Source organism: Felis catus, chromosome A3 (assembly GCF_018350175.1).
Source record: "Felis catus isolate Fca126 chromosome A3, F.catus_Fca126_mat1.0, whole genome shotgun sequence".
NCBI lineage: Eukaryota > Metazoa > Chordata > Mammalia > Carnivora > Felidae > Felis > Felis catus.
The window spans coordinates 90,446,266-90,466,872 of NC_058370.1; the positions used below are offsets into that span (position 1 = coordinate 90,446,266).

The 20,607-nt window shown below is 44.0% G+C and overlaps 1 protein-coding gene across 9 annotated transcripts in view; it reads right to left on the reverse strand.

Moving 5' to 3' along the window:
* Nucleotides 1-20,607, reverse strand: part of SLC4A5 (solute carrier family 4 member 5) — a 109,640-nt gene that overhangs the window by 42,817 nt on the left and 46,216 nt on the right. For all 9 annotated transcript variants that reach the window (XM_045054425.1, XM_045054426.1, XM_045054430.1 and 6 more), the window contains 3 exons: nt 4,490-4,650; nt 3,602-3,757; nt 2,229-2,324 (listed from right to left, as the gene is read on the reverse strand). In XM_045054425.1, coding sequence (XP_044910360.1) covers nt 2,229-2,324; nt 3,602-3,757; nt 4,490-4,650 — 413 coding nt within the window. The remainder of the gene's footprint in view (nt 1-2,228; nt 2,325-3,601; nt 3,758-4,489; nt 4,651-20,607) is intronic.

Sequence of the window (20,607 nt, forward strand, 5' to 3'; positions counted from 1 at the left end):
AGACACACGATCAGGTGAGGTGCCAGTGTCACTGAGTTTGGGCTTGTTGGAGAAAGAAGACCAGTTTCACCTCTGTCCTCCATGACCCATATGAGTGTTTAAAAATGGCCAGGTGTTGGGGCGCCTGGGTGGCTCACTCGGTTAAGTGTCTGACTTCAGCTCAGATCATGATCTCACGGCCCCATGTTGGGCTCTGCACTGACAGCTCAGAGCCTGGAGCCTGCTTCAGATTCTGTATCTCCCTCTCTCTCTGCCCCTACCCTGCTTATACTCTGTCTCTCAAAAATGAATAAACGTTAGAGATTTTTTTTTTTAATGGTCAGGTATTTTCTGGCAGAAGGAAGGAACGTGGGGAGAACAGTGGTGACAAATTATTTGAACTGGCCGGTTGTTCCTTCCCTAGCTGAGGCAGGAGAAAGTCAGCTCTCATTTCCCAGCAGCAGCCAAATCCAGCGGGCACTCTCAGATCTGTTATTTCTTGGCTTTCTGTGGCCTGTGGCAGCCCTAGCTTCTAGAACTCTGTCCTCCCTTGGCTCCCTTCCTCTTACACGCATTCAGGATCCTCTCCTGCTGGGCTCAGGGCCTTGCTTTGCTTCATCCCTTGCAGAGTCTTCACCCCTTCCATCTTTGGTCAATTACATCCACCCCCTCCACCCCCATCACTTAATGCCTACACTGGGCTGAGGATGCCCAGATCGGGTCTCCACTCCATACCTCTCTCCTGAGCCCCAGACTCTGTTGTGCAGCCCCACCTGGGACCTTAAATTCCCAGGTAATGGAACTCACTGGCTTCCACCAAATGACTCCCCCTCCACATCTTAGTCTGTTCAATGCCCCTCCCTCCCATCCACCCCACCTAGGTGCTGGCCTCACCTCCTCATTTCCTGTTTCTCCTGGTCCTTGCATCCCACTTTGGCCCTGTCCTCTCCAGTCTTGCTCTGACAGTCTCTCACTTTCGATCTTGTCCCCCTCTAGTTTATTCTTTCTCAAATAAGAATCTGATCATGGTGTGCCTCTGCTGAAAATTTCTCAGGGGGCCCCATTACCTTCACCATAAAGACAGGCTCCTTCTGCAGCATATGTGTGTACGCTCTCTTCGCTTTGACCCTCTTGCCCTCACGCCCTGCCCTCCTGGTAAAGTGAATGCTCACTTCACAGTGCCTTCCTTCTGCTGTTAGTTTCCTTTGTTTGGAACAGCCTCCTCCTTCTACACCCCCACCCCACTGCATGCTTCTAGAAAATCCCTATTTATTCTCCAAGATTCAGACGTGTCTCCTCTCTGAGCCTTCCAGGGCCCACCCTGGGCATGGGGTGGTGTGCACACAGAATGTTTTATCTGGGTCTCCACTGCAGTATTGGGCACAAGGGTGACCTCAGACACAATGAACAACTGGGAGGAAGGCTTGCCCCAAAACCATTTGCTGCCTCCTGGCATCCCTACATGGAATAACCAATGCTAGGAAGACTAAGTGTGTTCTGGGGTCACCAACAACAAGCAGAAAAAACTACCTGAGGCCTTGGGCAGGGCCCACACTGCCCTCCAAATCATTCCTTGAACCTGGTCAGGGTACAGGTGGCATAACCTGTACATACCTTGGCATTTTAGTAAAAGTATTTAAAGGAACATACTCCTCTCACTCATTTTTCTTTCCATTTTGCAACTTCTCTCTTTTCTTTGCTTCACAGCTTACCTGTCAGTTACCCCACCCTCACCCCCATGAATTGCCTGAAAAGCCCTGTCTATGACTGTGTACTTCACAAGCCCCCTCACCCATTTCCTCAGGGGGCTGTGATTGCCAGCATCCCACCTTTGTGGTGCACAAGACTCTCACCCAGGGATGGCAGTGTTCTCTGACTGTCCCGGGGGAAAGTTCTTAGCTTGTATCTAATTCAGTTTCAAGGAAGACTTCTTACCAAAAATGGGGCTAATGATCAGTTTGGTGAAGACAAAGGTAGAGACTAAGATAAAAAATGCCTAGCACATAGGATTGTTATTGATTATGCCAGCACTTGATTTAGAGTTGCATTATTCAGAGTAGTTACATAGAAACGTAGGGTAGTGAGTTAGGTCCTAAGGACAGCCCAGGTTTGAGGTGAAGGTTAGATTTCTCCTGATGCCTGTCCTGAAAATTCTAGACAGGTCCTGACCTTTATCTCCTCCAACTCTGAAAGTCTATGGAAGCCGACATAGAACAAAGCTGCCTTGCAGCAGCCAAGAACACACTCACACAGCCTTCCGTAATTGGCGCTTTGCCGCATCCTCAGGTCCTCGGTGGAGTGATGTAGGCTTGGACCAGCCACTGGGCTCCGGGCTGGGCTGCGATCTGGGAGGAGGAACAGAAGGGATTTGGCTTCAGCAGCCTTGATCTACAGCACAGCCCCTGCAGTTAGCACGGTCATTCCACCTAAACAAAGCTGGGCTGTGAGATGCATCTCTTCCCCTTTCAGGAAGAAAGTGTATTTTGGTTGTTTTGTGTTCTGTTTTTGAAGTTAATAGTCTGAACAAGATTACAGAAAATATTTGTACTCTTGAGAGTGAGACACACAATTGTTAAATAGGCAGCAGGTGTTGTAGACTTCCTGGGTTCATCCCTGACTCCACCACTTACTTGCTGTGTGACCTTAGGCAAATAACTTAACCTCTTGGCGCCTCAGGCTCCTCATCTGTAAAATGAGGATAACAAGACCAGTACCTAGCCACAGGGTTATTGTGAAGATGAAGTGAGTTAACACATGTGGACACTCAGAACAGTGCTTGGAACATGGTAAGTGCTATGTACCTGCTAGTTATATGCTAAACACTTTCCATTTTAAAACAATTCATCTAAAGAAATTGCTCAAGGTTCTTCATTTAGCAACCTTCTGGACTTTTTTCTGATTACTGCATTTATCTAGTATGTTCAGCAAGGCTGCTGTCTGGGCACTTTGACTCTGCAATATCAACAGGGGAGGGTTGCAGGTTTGAGCTGTGTGTGTGGAACAATCCATTCTCCCTAATGACCCAGGCTCTGCTAATCAGAGTAACACAGCTGCCAGACTTACAAGCCCTGGCACACTTGAGATGAACCCAGAACCTTCTACCACCTTGATGTGCTTAATATTCTGCCAAGGCTTTTGGCTCTTCTTGGGGGTTCAATGGGAAACTTTTGAACTCTTTCCATAAACATGCCATCTCCACCAGCATTTTGCAAGCCTGACCACACATGAGAATCTCCTGGGGAGCTTTCTAAACTTCCTGTTTCCAGGCCATACCTCAGACCAACTGAATCCAACTCCCAGGGTGGAGCCTATGCATTGGGACCTGTCTCATACCCCCACGTGATTGCATTGTGCAGCACAGGCTGAGAACCAACTCTCTTCCTAGGAATGGTTCTGCTCTGGTGGTGGGGATAATTTTGGGATATGGCTGGAGTCTCTGCAGGCCTGCTAGAGAAGGAGGCTGATGGATCCCCAGAACCTCAGAATTTTTCCAGGATCATGAAGTCCAGGGAGCCTCCAAGTTGCTAAGACCCTGCAGCCACCGAGGAAAGCTCACCTGGAGGCTGGGACCTGACACAGGCCCCCACATGCCCAATGCCCACCAGCATATGGCCCAACTCACTGGTGGTGGAAGAGACGGACTTTCCAATGTCAACCAAGGAGCGATGGATGGGCTTTTTGGTTTGGTGACGGTGTTTCCTCAGGAGGACATAGCTGACCCTCTCCCGGAGCTCTGGTCGCAGGAGGCCGTCCTCAATTTGCTTCTCGATGACATCATCTAAGTGGGGAACAGACATGCCTCATCCATGTGGGACAGAATGACCAGGGGTATGGGAGTCTTCAGTTTCATTTGTTATTAATGGGATTAAAAGTGACTAAAGGAAGCAGGAGATGTGGAAATAGTCCTGGCTTGCCACAAACTGCAGAAATATGGGCAAGTCACAACCTTTGGGTATGTGCATGTCTGTACATGTGTGTGTGTCTGTGTGTATGTATGTGTATATAAAATTCTATGCTCTATCAGTGCTATTGTGAAAAGTAAACGAAATACCCTGAGAAGAACAAAACTGCTGTGTTCAATGGTTTTAGTCCTAACATGAATTCCTTTTAGAAACGTATTTCAGGCAAAATACTGGTGGCAAATTTCTGAACAAAATTCATAAGACGTTTTAGGGATAATAAGGTGAGCCACCCCCTCCTTCACCACTCCACTAAATAAGAGCTAATTTCCTAAAGATGAATGATGATCCATTTACTCTAACAAGCAACAGGTTGCCATGGCAATAGGTGTCTCTGAGAACACTAGAAAGCCCATCTTCTTTTTGCTCCATTGCTGGATGGCATTCATAGGATGGTCTTTTCCCCATTGGAGCTCTACATGGGACTGAGACTGTTTTGGGAGCGTCAGACCCAAAGCCTGGTTTCTGCAGGATCAAGTGGGTGCTACACAGACCCAGAGTGGGCATAAGGCAGCCATGGCTTTCAGGGGCCCCAGTGGTCCCTGCCTCACCTATGATCTGTGGTAAGGAGCCACTGTCCAAATCCAGCAGCACCGTCCCCGTCTGCAAGCAGGTCCGGAGCTCGAAGAGGCTGTGCAGCGACAGTGTGGACACATGGGGCTTGCTCCAGCGCTCGCCTCCTTCCTCTACCTTTTCTTCAAACTTTATCCACCTGAAAGGGGTTAGGATGGGGTTCAGTGTGGCCAGCACCCTCTGGAGGAGCACCTGTTAGTTCCCCTCAGGGCGAGGGATGTTGGCCCGCAACTCATCTGCTGCATGTTGTTGGGACACTGGTGCTAGACTGACAGGCAGAGGATCCTGGGAATTCCCTCACTCCATCCCCACTTCCTCTGATGATGGCATGCTCAGGGCACAGTGACATCCAGAGAATGACCATAAATGGGCATGAGGGATCTTTTTGGGGTGGCAGAAATGTTCCCAAACTGGATTTGGTGATGGTTGCACATCTGTACATTTACTAAAAATTATTTAATTGTACATTTAAAATGAGGGAAGTTGACCTTAAAATATAATAATAAAGCTGTTTTGTAAAAAAAAAAAAAAAAAAAGTATCTGAAAGACCTAATTGTGAGACAGGGAACCATCAAAATCCTAGAGGAGAACATAGGCAGCAACCTCTTTGAGCTTAGCCAGAGCAACTTCTTACTAGACACATCTCTGAAGGGAAACAAAAGCAAACATGAACTATTAGGACTTCATCAAGATAAAAAGCATCTGCACAGCAAAGGAAACAATCAACAAAATTAAAAGGCAGCCTATGGGATGGGAGAAGATATTTGCAAATGACACATCTGAAAAAAAGTCAGTATCCAAAACCTATAAAGAACTTATCAAACTCAACACCCAAAAGGCAAATAAGCCAGTGAATAAATGGGCAGAAGATATGAATAGACACTTCTCCAAAGAAGGCATACAAATAGCTAACAGACACATGAAAAGATACTCAACATCACTCATCATCAGGGAAATACAAATCGAAACCATAAGATACCACCTCATACCTGTCACAATGGCTATAATTAACACAGGAAATAACAGGTGTTGTTGTGGAGAAAGGGGAAGCCTCTTGCGCTATTGGTGGGAGTGCAAATTGGTGCAGCTACTCTGGAGAACAATATGAAGGTTCCTAAAAAAAACTGAATATAGAACTACCCTATGATCCAGCAATTGCACTACTAGGTATTTACCCAAAGGATACAAAAATACAGATTTGAAGGGGTGCATGTCCCCCAATGTTTATAGCAGCATTATCAACAATAACTAACAATGGAGAAAGCCCAAATGTCCATTGACTGATGAATCGATAAAGAACACACACACACACACACACACACACACACACACACACACACACACACACAATGCAATATTACTCAGCCATAACAAAGAATGAAATCTTTCTATTTGCAACAACATGGATGGAGCTAGATGTATTATGCTAAGCGAAATAAGTCAGAGAAAGACAAATGCCATGATTTCACCAATATGTGGAATTTGGATGAACATATGGGAAGGTGGGGGGTGGGGAGGAAGAGGAGAGAGGGAAACATACCACAAGAGACTCTTAACAATAGAGAACAAACTGAAGGTTGATAGAGGGAGGTAGATGGGAGATGGGCTGGATGGGTGATAGGTATTAAGAAGGGCACTTGTAATGAGCACTGGGTATTGTATGTAAGTGATGAATCACTTAATTCTACTCCTGAAACCAATATTGCACTGTGTGTTAACTAAATAAAATTTTTTTTAAAAGTATCAACTGGAACCTGGTTACTCAGGGCTGGTCACACATGTGTTCAGTATCTGCCTTATGTGGTGTGGTTCGCTGGCAGCAGAGAAAGCATTTCTGACAAAAAAAGTATTTCCCCATGGCTTCTACTGTGGGGCATGAAGATTCTACATGTCCACTCTGGGTTTTTGGTTCGGAAAGTTCATGTTAAAATGCAAATGTCATTTGGGGAAGGAAAGAAATTAAACCAAGGATGTGTAGGAATTTGTTCTTTCTGGAAGACTTGGCATCAGAGGCTGAGTTGAGGAGTGGAGTGAGATGGCCTTGGACAGAGGCAGCCGTGGCTGCAGTGACCCGTATCTCCCCTGCAGAGGGCAGCACCACACAGCCTGGAAAGCTGCCAGGAGAGCAAGGTTAGCAGGCTCCATTTTGCAAGATGTCAACCCCAACTTACTGGGTAGCTTCAAGTTATTCCAGTCAAAATCCTAAAAGAGTATTTTGGGGCCCTGACTAATTCTGAAGTTTGTCTAAAAGTGGTTGAAGAAAGGCTAAATAGGAAGAAGAACGGATGGACATGCTTTTAGCAGGTAAACAAACTTGCCGAAAAGCTGGAGTACTTAAAATAGTTTATTTCCAGTCTAGATATAGACCAAAGGATCAATGAACAACAGTCCAGAAGCAGACCTGGGCCCCCTATGGGAATGTGGGTTTTTATAGGAGTTGTTTAAAAGATGACCAACCTAAAAATAAAAAAACCCGTAACCTCTCAACCTACTTCTCACCAAACACAGTATTAAATTCTATGTAGGTTAAAATCTAAACATAAAATTAAATCTATGATGGAATATTATTGACTCTTAAAAAGAAAGGAAACTCTGACACATGCTACAACATGGATGAACCTTGAAAACTTTATGCTAGGTGACATAAGCGAGGCCTAAAGATAGACATTATATGATTTCCACTTGCATGGAGACCCAGGGTAGTTAAATTCACAGAGACAGAAAGCAGAGTGGCGGCTACCAGGGGCTGAGGAGAGTGGGGAGTGGGAATTTGAGACAGTAGAGAGGTTCAGTTTTGCAAGATGATAAAAGTTCTGGAGATGATGGTGGTGATGGCTGCAGAGCAGTGTGAATATACCCGAGGCCACTGAACCTTACACTTAACAATGGTTAAAATGGTAAAATTCATGTTTTATATATTTCACCACAATTCAAATAAATAATTAAAAATGTATAAAGAATAATACAAATATACTAGAAGAGAATATGAAAGAGTCTTCTAATATTCTTAGTTGTACAGAAAGAATTCCTAGACAAGATGTGAAGCCACAAGGGGAAAAATGGACAGATTTTGTTACATAAAAATAAACTAAGCTAAAACATCTGTATTACAAAATAAGACACAGTTCAAAGAAATGCAACACAGTGGGAAAACTGTTACAACACACAGGGCATCAAAAAAACTGGTATCTATACTATAGCAAAACTTCACATTAATAAGAAAAAGTCAAATTACCCAAATGACGAGCAAACATTTCTGGAAAGAAATGAAGAGGGCCAAGAAGATTTTCAACTTTACTGGTAATTGAGGACATTTACATTATTGGAGATTAAATGACATTCTTTATTTCTCCTATTGGCAAAAATGAAAAGGGCTGACAACTTCCTGTGTTGGTGAAAACACAAGGGGATATAGGCAGGGCACTAACTTGGTAGATGTGCATGCACAGTGCATGTGTATGTAAACACAATGTGTGTATATGCTGTGTAGCAGCATGGTCTTGGTGTGGGGACTGGGCAGCTGCTTTCAACATTTAGTGTGCATGTCTTTTGCTGTAATGGTTCCATTTCTAGGAAATTAATGCAGAAATATCACAGTAGTATGTCTACAAGAATACTCAACTGCAGCTTTGTCCATTGAGGTGAAGAACTAGAGACCGCCAGTTTCCAGTAGGGCCATCGTCACATTGATTCCCTGCATCCCTGCCACAGAATACCCCTCAGAGGTCAAAAGTGTGAGGATGAATTATGCATACTGACAAGATAGATAATACCATGCCATTTCAGAAAGAAAGAAAGAAAGAAACAAACAAACAAACACACATCTATTTGTTTGGCCACATGTGTCTAAAAGTGCCTGACAGAAGCTTTGGAAGGCTACCTGTCAAATGGTTAACAAGATGGTTACTTCTGGGGAGAGGAGTGGGTTTGCTAGTGGGGGAGGGGTTAAGAGACTTTCACTCTGTTTGGGTTAATTCATGTAGCAACAGCGCAGCCTATAGAGCCAGACAACCAGGTTTGAATCCCAGCTCCATCATTTACTAGCTATGAACCTTATCATATTGTTTTCTACAGGAATAACAGCACTAACTAATATTATTAATTAATTATTAACAGTAGCAATCAGAGCAGTGCCTGACATATAATGCTCATTCTGTTGGTGTTAGCTATTAATGTAGAAATAAAGAATATTGCTTTTGTCATTTTAGAAACAATAAAAGATAAGAAAGTAGAGGCATTCAAAGATCTCCCAACCAGAGGACACCGTGGTTGATATTTTGATGACTCCCATTATAGATCTCTGTGTGTATAAATGCATATGTGTACATGGGCACATACACAATTTTGCATTAATGACACCACTGAAAAGGCAGAATATCTACTGGACATTAATTCTTTCATGTCTATAAACACTGATATCATTTTAAAGGCTCTTTAGTATTTCACTGTGTGAATGGATGACAACTAATATGAATAATCCTCACTTGGTGGGCATTTAGGTTATTTCTAATTATTCTTTATCATATACAAGGCTGGATTGAATGTCCTTGGCCCGACTCCATAATTTCCTTAGGATAAACTCTCAGAAATGGAACTGCTATGTCTGTATATTTTTAAGTGTATGATATGCATTGCCAAACTCTTCTCCAGAAAGCTTCTGCCGATTTACACTTCCACCAACGTACAGGAAACCTCACATCTCTCTGAAGTCTCTCAAACCCTGGCATTGTCAGTCTCTCTTTAAGCTTATTTATTAATTTTGGAGAGAGAGGGAACACCAAGAATTTGGACATTTCTAACAAGTTCCCAGATAATGCTGATGCTGTGATCTAGGGAACACACTTTAAGAAACATTGTCTTAGGGGGCACCCAGGTGGCTCAGTTGGTTAAGCGTCTGACTTTGACGAGTTCATGATCTCTCAGTCTGTGAGTTCAAGCCCACGTTGGGCTCTGTGCTAACAGCTTACAGCCTGGAGCCTGCTTTGGATTCTCTGTCTCCCTCTCTCTCTGCCCTTCCCCAGCTCACACTCTGTCTCTCTCTAAAAAATGAATAAACATTAAAAAAATTTCTAAAAAGAACCACTGTCTTAGGATGAGGATTCTTAAATTTAGGTGCACAGAAAAATACCCAAGATGCTTTTAAAATCTTGATTTCTAGATCTATTCTAGAAATCTTGATTTCTAGATCTATCTTGATCTATTACATCAGAATACCTGAATGGAACCCAGGCAACTCTGCAATAGACTGTCCTACATAACGTTCCTGACTTGTGGGGCTCAGAGGCTAAAACGAACAGTTAATTGTAGTCAATTGTGTTTCCTGGTTATTTTGATAGATACCTGCTTCCCCCAAATAGACATCAAGCTTCTTGAGGACAGGGACCATTGTTTCCTCACTGCTGTTCCCTTACAGTCATTAAATGCTTGCTCCTTCCTGCTTGAGGGCAGTGAGGCCTCACTGATCACTTTGGGTGAAGTCCAGTTATGAGGAAATGACTGGGGAAAAGACACAATCATAGGGCTTAAGTGTGCTTAAAAATACTTAGAATGATCTAAGCAATGATCGTCATAGTCTAGTAACATCACAGACACACACATAGACCAGTGGGGCAGGAGCTGCCTCCTGATAGAAGCAGACACCTCAGACAGGAATTAGACAAGCCTGGACCCAACCACCTATTCACAGGAAATACAGGGGCAGATGAACAGGTTAAGCACCATCACAGAGACACAACAAAATCCAGAATGTGGAAAGCATATGGGACAAATGCTGCTTCTTTAGCAATGACAACAATCACAAGGGAAAGAGGAGGAACCTGTAGAGAATGGCTTCAGAGACAGATCTCCCAAATGCAGTATGTGCACCAGTTATATTTTAAAAATATGAGATAGGGGCGCCTGGGTGGCGCAGTCGGTTAAGCGTGCGACTTCAGCCAGGTCACGATCTCGCGGTCCGTGAGTTCGAGTCCCGCATCGGGCTCTGGGCTGATGGCTCAGAGCCTGGAGCCTGTTTCCGATTCTGTGTCTCCCTCTCTCTCTGCCCCTCCCCGTTCATGCTCTGTCTCTCTCTGTCCCAAAAATAAATAAACGTTGAAAAAAAATAAAAAATAAAAAATAAAAAAATAAAAATATGAGATAATCTGGGAGATATAGACACTGCCTAGATAATTCTGTGAAGATAAAGAATTAGTGTCATTTAGAAAAAATATGTGACAGTGGTATTATGGTTGTATTAAAAAGAAAGAGGCCTTTACCCCAAATAATTGAAAACAGGGTTTTGAAGACAGTCTGCGGATCAGGACCCATGGTCACAGCAGCATTATTCATGATAGCTAAAATGTGGAAGCAACCCAAGTGTCCACTAATGGATGAATGGATAAGCCAAATGTGGTATATACATAAATGGAATATTATTGCGACTTAAAAAGGAAGGAAATCCTGGCACATCCCTCAACATGGATGAACCTTGAGGATATTATGCAAAGTGAAATAAACCAGGCATGAAAAGACAAATATGGTATGACTCCACTTCTGTGAGGCATCTAGAGTGGTCAAAATCATGAAGACAGAAAGTAAAATGGTGGTTTCCAGGGGCTGGAGTAGGGGAATATAGGGGGAGTTACTGTTCAATGGGTACCGGGTTTCAGTTTTATAAGTTAAAAGAACCATGAGGATGGATAGTGGTGATGGCTGAATATATTTAAAATCACTGAACTGCACACCTAAAAAATAGCTAAGATAGCACCATATTTTATCATAATAAAAAAATGGGAAAGGAAGGAAGAAAGAGGCCTTATCTTTTAGAAACACACACTGAAATATTTGCAGATAGAATGATATGGTGTATGGGATTTGTGTCAGTGTGATCCAGTGTGGGTGGAGGGACGGGCAGCAAGGAGGGAGTAGAGACACAAGATTGGCCATGAATTATCTGGTAACCACTGAAGCTGGGTGATGGGTACATGGGGATTCATTCTACTACATACTACTTTTGTATACATTTAAATTTTCCATAGTAAAATGTTTAACCACTTTTCAGAATGAATAAAGGAATGGGCATTTTAGAAAGCCTTTGACCAAAGCCTGGCTTAAAAACACTCAGAAGCCTGATAAAATGGTTAATGTGTAATCCCAAACAACTCATTGCAAAGTGATCTTTACACCACAGTTGGCTTCAAAAGGTGGGGAATTAGAGTTGGAGAAGCAGGTCAAGCGGAAAGAAAATCTCCGGGCTGGAAAAGAACTCTAGGGATTTTGTCCAGGCCAGGGCAGGGCACCAGATGCCCTTCTCCCGTCTGGGATGGAGCTGAACAGAACCTTAAAGAGTCACATGTCACAGAAAGCAGTTCTCTGTCACGCAAAGAGGGTCTGGAATTGAGGCCTTTTCTGTGACTAGAAACTCAACCACAGATGCAATTAGAGAAGTCGCTGTTCAGTTTACACCAAGACTGATAAAAAGTGTCATGGGGCAAGCTACCAGTACAGCCAAGGCTTTCCAATACTCAACTCAGGATGGGAGAAGAAGAGGGAGGTTCTCCTTGTAGGCCCTGGAAAGGGCTAAAAACTAGGAGACCTAAATTCTAGTTCCATCCTCAGATGGAGACTTAAATTCTAACCCCCACTGACCCTGCCCTGGCTAGTGCATCTGTGGCTCTTCACCTCCCTTACATTAGTGTCATCTGGGAGCTTATTACAAATTCCAACATCTGAGGCTGAACCCCAGACTAATGACATCAGAATCTCAAGGGCCTGAGAATCGGACATTAGGTCTTTTTAAAAGGAAGACCCAGGTCTTTAAGAGGACAGTGAACAGGCCATTATGTGTAGTTAGCTAAGAGTAATCTGGAGAATATAGAATATATATATATATATATATATATATATATATATATATATATATATATATATATGAGTAAAATCTGGAGAATATATCTGGAGAATATAAGAGTAAAATCTGGAGAAATTCTGATTGGGGTGAAGGTCCTTTCTTTCTGTGCTTATTTTGCATATAATCACCATTAAATTGTGTCCTGGTTAATTTGTTTGCAAAAATTCCCCTTAAAAGAGATCAAACCCTGCATCAGGCTCTGAGCTGACACCCCAGAGCCTACTTAGGATTCTCTCTCTCCCTCTCTCTCTGCCCCTCCCCAGCTTGTGCACATTCTCTTTCTCAAAATAAACTTAACAAAAATTCCTCTCAGAAAATCCTAAATTCAAAGACTAAAAAAATGTAATCTATAGAATGTGAACTTTAATGTTAAGGTTATGTTGCTTCGAAACGTTTAAGACTTATATTTGTACGAATTCATTGCTTAGATGAAGTTATGTTTACTCACCTAAAAGTTGAGAAGTACATGCCCACACTGTGCTCCATCTACATGGCCTCCCTCACTGACCTTATTCTGTAACTCTCTCATCCCTACTCCATCACCCATTGTCCAAAGACTTGACTTCCATGTTTTAGTTACAAAGTATCAAGACATAGTGTTTTTGCTTGCTGCTAAGGCCAGTTGGTAATAAATTTTGTGACTTTAATGGATTGATTTCTTAAAAGTAATGTGAATGTGAGTTCTCCCCTATCATCCAGCAAAGCTATTTAACTGAACTTTGAGTCATTTAACTGAACTTGACTTTTCCAGCAGAAACCAAAGGCCAGTGTTAATTCTTCTATGGACCAATTAAAAATTTTCCTGGAGATGTGTGAGAAACCATTAGTATATATGTGGAGTGGGGTACCTGGATGGTTAAGTCAGTAGAGCATCCGACTCTTGATCTCAGGGCCATGAGCTCAAGCCCCACATTGGGCGTGGAGCCTATTTTAAAAAAATGTATCTGAAATAATATAAAAAGTTGTTTCCACCCAAGACCAGGTTCGGAAATTTGTCTTCATATTGTCCCAGAGATGATTAGGTCCAAGGATACTGACTAATGTTAACCAAGTTCACAAGGATTGATGTATCAGCCCAAATTTACAATGAGATTTACAACGGTTATAGGGGTTAGGTACTGTCATCTTGCAGCCCTTGCATTCTCTCCTTACAGGCAGATGCATGGGGAAAGCCAAATTATCATCAGAAAGATATAGAATCAGAATTGATGCGAAGTGACTCAAATGTTTAAAGACTCAGGATAAAATGTCTGGAACCTTCCATTTCTGTAAATGAGATTTGCCTGGGTCTGGGACCAGACAAGTGGGCACCTCTGTCATAGACTTTTCTGGAATGAACCCCTCATGCTTTCATGGTTGACTAATTCCCTGTGATTGAAAGTCTTTCCTTTTGCTAGCATAGGAGTCCCCTCTAAGGGCCTTTGGTTATCCAGTGCGATCTGGGCACTGCTGGAGACCTACTTCTCAGAAAGAGTACCCAGTAGTCAGCTGGCAGGGATGAGGCAGAGGTGCATCATTCCAGGAGCCGTGTTGAGTGGGATGGGGGTGGTTACTCTGTGCCCAAGATCATGCATCTGGTGAAGGGTCCATCCTGCTGTACATCATGTCTTCATTCAGGGGTAAGGGGGAGCCCAGAGCTAAGTGAATGCCATCAGACACAGCTATTAGCAAATTCCTTACTGGCTCCTTCAGGGAAAGGTTTCTGGAGACAAATCTCTCTGAAGGCCACTTGTTTGTGTGTCCAGGAGGTTTTTGTAATTACTCCCAAAGGACTGTCATTTATAGACTTGTCAGTCTCCCTCAGAGTCTGTTGGCACCTGCTCCTCACTGCCTCTCAGGAAAGGCCCTCCTCTCTACCTGGATGCTCTCTCTCTCTCACCTGTGCTATTCAGGCCCTAGTTCAAAGGCCACTTCTTCCAAGGCAAAGCTTGAAGAGACTGCTCCTTCCTCTGACCTCCCATCCCATCTTGTGTCATTTGTCACATGGCACTTACCGTAACAACAGTGGCTAAAGCTTACAGAGCACATTCTATGCACCAGACGTTATACCAAGTACTTTACATGTATTATCTCATTTTATCCTCAAATCAGCCCCTTGAGGAAGGTCTGTTACTATTCACACTGTCCACGTTAGGAGACTGGAGACTCAGAGGATAAGGAACCTGCTCAAGGTCATGCAGCTTATAAAAGACAATGTTTACGGGCAAATCTTTTGACTCTAGAGGTCTGTTCTCACTACATCACAGCACTCCCCTTGGGTTTAGTTATCTATGTATATGAGCACATGCCTGCCTTTTACACTAAATCAGGGGTCAAAAAACCCACGTCCTATGAGTTAAAAGTGCCTCACAGTTTGCTTTTATATGACCAGCTAGCTAAGAACGGTTTTTACAGTTTTCAAAGGGTAGTAATAAAGGAGGAAAAAGAGAAGAAAAAGAGGAAGGAGAGATCATATATGAGCAGAAAGCCTAAAATACTTACTATCTGTCCCTTATAAGAATTTTGTTGACACCTGCAATAGATCATAAGCATCTTGAGAAGAGATTCATTCCTGACTCATTTCAGCTTTCCCACAGGACCTAACACAACGTCCCCTAACATATTTTTAGAATGAAAGAAGAAAGGTGTGGATTAGATCAACTTTCCGAAGTTCTCCTAGACCCACAGATTAGAGCTTCCACTTTTCCACAGCCCTACGAATTGATATAGAGCAGTAGTGACAGTAGATATCCACGTACAAAGATAGGATATGATCTCTGAGGTGCTTGTCTAAGAGGGGGGACAGGTTTGCAATACTCCACCACATATACTCTCATGGTGACTTGAAGAATTCTTAAAGCTCTGGTTGGCATTAGACACATGACTGTGGCCAAAGACTAGAGTACATAAAGCACATATCTTCACTACTATACATGTGAAAAAGACATATTTGGGGTGTCTGCTCTACTTCCATACATGGGGATATGCTCCCCAAACCATGGCCAACCTTCCCCATACCTCCCCATAACTCTGATTTGGGTCACAGTGATGGGACAACCAAAGTTGGGCAAATCCAATGCTCTTTGAAGAATTAGGAATTGGGACTGAGAAATGGCTATGCATTGTGAAATGGTCCCTTGAGTAGATGTAAACACGGAAGCTAAGGAGTGGCCAAGGATAGGGACAAATGGGAGAAGCCAGCTGCAGAGAATAAAGAAGCTGCCCAGAGAGAGGTAGAGCCAGAAGCAGAGAAAAAGGACAGCTTGGTTTCCTGGGACCAAGCCTTGAGATATCTGACCATCCCTGGGTACCATGAGGTCAGCCTGTGTTCTGCTGATGCCTCCTCCTGTTGTGTAGGTTAGCTTGGGTGGGTGTCTGTTACTTGCAGCCTCAAATGTCCTAACAATGACAGGGGCATTACCTTTCCCTTGGGCATCCTACACAGGCCCTGACAGCTCACTTGAGCTTAGACTCTGGTTGTGAAGCTAGACATATCAGGTGGGAAAGCTCTTGACTTTAGCACAAAGAGCTCCTGACTGACAAAGCATTTTCAGGAAGGTTTATTCCTTCAGCATCTCAGAGTCTGACAGTTCTTATCCTAATAAGACAGGAGACATAACCACTAAAATCAATGTGTGAACCTTGTTTTGATTTGAAGTTGTACAAACCAACAGTAAAGGGAGGTTTTGAGACAATTAGGGAAATGTGAATGTAGATGAAATATCATATTAAGGAATTGTTCTCCACTTTGTAAGGAGATATAATGGCATTGTGGTTGTGCTTATAAAGAAGTCTAATTTCATAAAGATGTGTACTAAGATGTTTCTAATGTCTGGGATTTTCTCTCTTTTTTTTTTCTTTAATTAGAGAGAGAGAAAGAGAGACAGAGAGAGAGAAAATCCCAAGCAGACTCCGAGCTCAGCACAGAGCCTGATGTGGTGCTCAGTCCCACAACCCATGACCAGAGTCGAAATCAAGAATCAGATGTTCAACCAACTGAGCCACCCAGGTACCCTTGGGATTTTCTTTAAAACACTGTGGTGAAAACAAACAACAAAATGGAATTCCTAAAAGCAAAAAAAAAAAAAAGAAAGTGATGGAGAAAAATTGATATTAATCTTTGACAGAGCTGGGTAATAGATACATGGGAGCTCATTATATTGTTCTCTCTACTTTTTGTGTTTGAAATTTTCCATAATAAAAAGTTATAGATATTTAGATATTTAAAAGTAAAATATTATATACTTGGACTTAGATGAATACATATTTACATACAAATATATATGTGGATGAATCAACTGGCATCTTGGCAAGCAAAGTGGTCTGATGGTGGGGTTTCTCCCTTCTTGACAACTGCATTTGTGGGAGCCACCCGAGGATGTCCTCAGTTGTGGGGAGGTGACCCTTCCTGCCAACTAGCTTCTAGGGATTCTGAGGAACTGCCAGCCAGTCAAGCCACATCTGGGAAGACTCCTGCCCTCTCTCCTCACATAGCTAGCCTTCCTATCCCACTCACTGGTCAGCTAATCCTATCTTAGCATCCTGAGTCCACCAGGTGGTGGCCTTGTGTCACTGCCTGGCTGTCCACACAGATGCAGACTGGTGCTTCTCCCACCCAATGGCAGGCCCTATGAAGGTGGCCCCTTCTGGTGTGTTAGGCCTCATGCAGCCCCCACATTGAGCTGTGTGCTAACTGTAAGTGATCACTAAATCCCTGGGGCACAGACACCCTGGCATAGCCCCTATTCTGTGTTTACACAGCTCACAGGTGAGAGCACTAGTTGCAACCAGGGCCTCTGAGGCCTGGGGGAACTTTGCCCACTTCTACCTGGGCCTTGATCCAAGTTCTTATTCATATACAATCACTATTTCCCACTTGCCCAGCATAAGTGTCAGGTATCAGTGTTTGACTAGTGGAGGGACAGGGAAGGACCATGTTAGATATTAGATGTGAAAATGGCTTGATAATAATGGTATGACTATTCAGACCAGGAAATAAGCATCTAGTCAAAGTCAAACAACCTTAAAAACTTTCATCTGACCACAAATCTTCATGCATGGCTCCACTGCAATAGAACAGGAGGCTCCTGGCACTGCTTACCTGCCTCTGAACCACCTGGCAACCCGCAGCTCCTGCAGGAGCTCTTCTGCTCCCCTGTCTCCTCCGAGAGATGGGTCTGGCAATTACCAGCCCCCTGCACTTCTGCTTGGAACCCCCAAGCCTCACTGCAGCTGCCCTACCCTCTGCTCCTTGGGACCTGTCACATGGCTAGCAGCCTTTCTAGCTGCAGGCCCAGGGCCCCGCACCCTCCACCCAACAGCTCTCTTCTGACTCTTGCATCTTTAAACCACTCTCCTTCACCTGGCTCCTTTCTGTCAGCAGTCAGCATACTCAGATCTCTCCTGCTCTCAAAGAACAAAAGCCTCCCTTGAGAGACCTCTCTAACTGCCGCCTTTCACAGACAAGCATCTTGCGAGAACTGTTCAACCGTACCCACCCTCGTCCTTCTGACTCTCTTCTCCACCTGCTGCCCCATCCCACCTGAGACTGCTCTCATCTCTCCATTCTCTGGATACTCTTCAGTTCTCCCCCACTTTTGGCCACTCCTTCCATCCTGAATGTCTCCCTGCCCCTGGTTTCTAGTACATAGCACTCCTCGTGCTCCTCTCCGACCTCTCTGGCTGCTCCTCAGCGTCCATTGTGGATTCCATTTCCTCTGCCCATCCCTTAAATGTGAGTGACCTGGGGGTTCTGCCCTGGAAAGTCTCCTTGTCTATGGATTTAATTCCTATCCAGATGCTCATCACTCACAAATTCATGCTTCCCTACTGAGCTACAGACCTCCATATCTATATAATGACCTGATAGATGTCTCCACTTGGAGTTTCCCCAAACAGAACATGTCCAGAGGGAACTCATCAACAACCTCCACCAAAACAAATCACTCAACACTAGAAAAACGTGCTACCCCTCCTGTGTTTCCTAAATTGTTACCACAAGTCCCCCACCTGCTCAACCTGGAAACCTGGGCATCTCCCTGACTAACCTGCTTCCCAATATGCCATCTGTCATTAAGTCCTATCAAAATTCTACCCTTTAAGATAGGTCTCAAATCCTGTAAAAAGATCAGGGGTTGCCAGGGATTAGGGAGGAGAGAGAGATGAATGAGCAGATCTTTAGGGCAGTGAAACTACCGTGTATGTTACTATAATGGTGGTTACATGTCTTTATACAGTTGTCCAAACCCATAGTAGGTATGACACCAAGAGTGAACCCTAACATAACCTATGGACTTTGGGTGATAATGTGTCAATGTAGGCCCATCAGTAGTGACAAATGTACCGCTGTCATGGAGGATGTCTGTCAGTCACAAGGGAGGCTATGCATGTTCAGGGGAAGGGGGCATATGGGAACTCTGTACCTTCTCAATTTTGTTGTGAATCTAAAACTGTTCTAAAAAAATATATCTAAAAGGAATATATATATAAAATTATATGCTAAAAAAATATGTCTCAAGTCCACCCCCTTTCTCTGTTCCTACTGCCAATGTCTTGGTCCAGGGTCTCATCTCTCACCTAGTCCAGCCTCCTAATAGGCCCAGTCTTGCCTCCTTTTATACATTCTCCACACTGAAGCCAGAGCGGACTCTCTCAAACAGACAATCCTGCTCCTCTCCCCCTCAGTGGCCTTCCAAAGCTCTCGGCATCAAATTCAAGCTCCACAACATGGCCTGCATAGGCCCTCCACGATTAGCCCTTACTCTAGCACAGCCACAGGCAATTTCTGCCCCTTCCTCTGTGTTCCAGAGGCCTCTCCTCTTCCCCTTTCCATACCCTCTCCTGGTTAACTTTGGCCCAACTTTCAGGTCTCAGTGAACACCTTTTCCTCCTGAATGTCTTCTTAGCCCCTGCTGTCTGGGCTAGGTGTCCCTACACTGTGCTTTCACAGAACCCCCCTCATCAAATGCCTGTTTGGATAATATGCCTTTTGTGCCCCATTGGACTGAAAGCCCAAGTGAGCAGGGATGGCATCTGTCATGTTCATTTTTGTATCTCCAGCACCTGGCTCAGGTTTACAGACAGTAAACACTTTGTAAATATTAGTTAAATGAATGAAGGAGGTTTCCTGACTTCTGTGCTAAGAGCTCTCAGCTTCCTACTCTGCTTTACTCCATACAAGTAGGAAGCTCTGGCCCCACAAGCATGATCCCAGGTAAGTGGTGAGACCAGAGGTCTGGGGGTGGATTCTACTCCAGATAATCAGGGAAATGATACTAGGAGGGCATTCTTCAAGATCTTAAGTGGGAGCAGTTTCAAAGTTGAGGCAAAGTTCAGGCTTTCCCCTCCATCACACGGGAGTGTGCAAACATCTCCACATGTAGGATGCTTTTGAAAATAAACTGATATGGTTCTACCCAACTAAGCTGACCCACTTTTCCTGCCCTTCTTTCTGCCCATTCCTGGTCATTGCAGGAATGTTCTCAATGCATATGTGTCTCATAAGAACCTCTGGAAAGTTCACTCTTTTGGTTTTCTCTGAGTTGAGATCAGAGGCAGCTTGGATTTGAAATTTGCTTTTCAGAACTCTTGGAAGGCTCTAAGCTCCAGCTATTTTTGAGTAACCTCAAAGGACTCTCCACACTTGGGTGGGTTCCAGCCCAGGTCATTCTCCTTCTCTTTCTGTCCTTGCAGCCAGGCAGACTCTTGAGAGAGGATGGAATTCTGGGTAAATTGTTTGCTAGAAGTGAGGGGGGGGGGGAGGGTGCCCCCACCCACCTGACCCAGCCCTCCCTTCAGGCAAGGTCAGTATCAGCAAACAGCCAGCTGCATTTTCCTCCTGGGAATGCTAAAGAGACTGAGTTAGTAAAAATCTATCTTATTAACAGCCTGACCTACCAGCATTGATCACATTAGAAATGACGCCTGCACACACAGTCCCCATCATGTGCACAGGAGCAAAGCTTCAGTGGAGCTCAAAAAGCCATTTAAATCCATCCAGGGGTGACTCCTTCTCCAAGGGCTCAAAACATCCCCCAAACTAATAACCCCTGACAAAGCACCACCAGGGAAAATTCCTTGCGGATTTGAGATTTTTACTCTGTTAATCTCCTAACTCAATAAAGCAAACACTCCTGCAGCAAATTAAGTACTTTTATTAAAGGGTCCCCTCCTCCATTCTCTTTGATGTGGGTATAGGCCTGCAACCCTCCCAGGGCCTGAGTGTCTGTG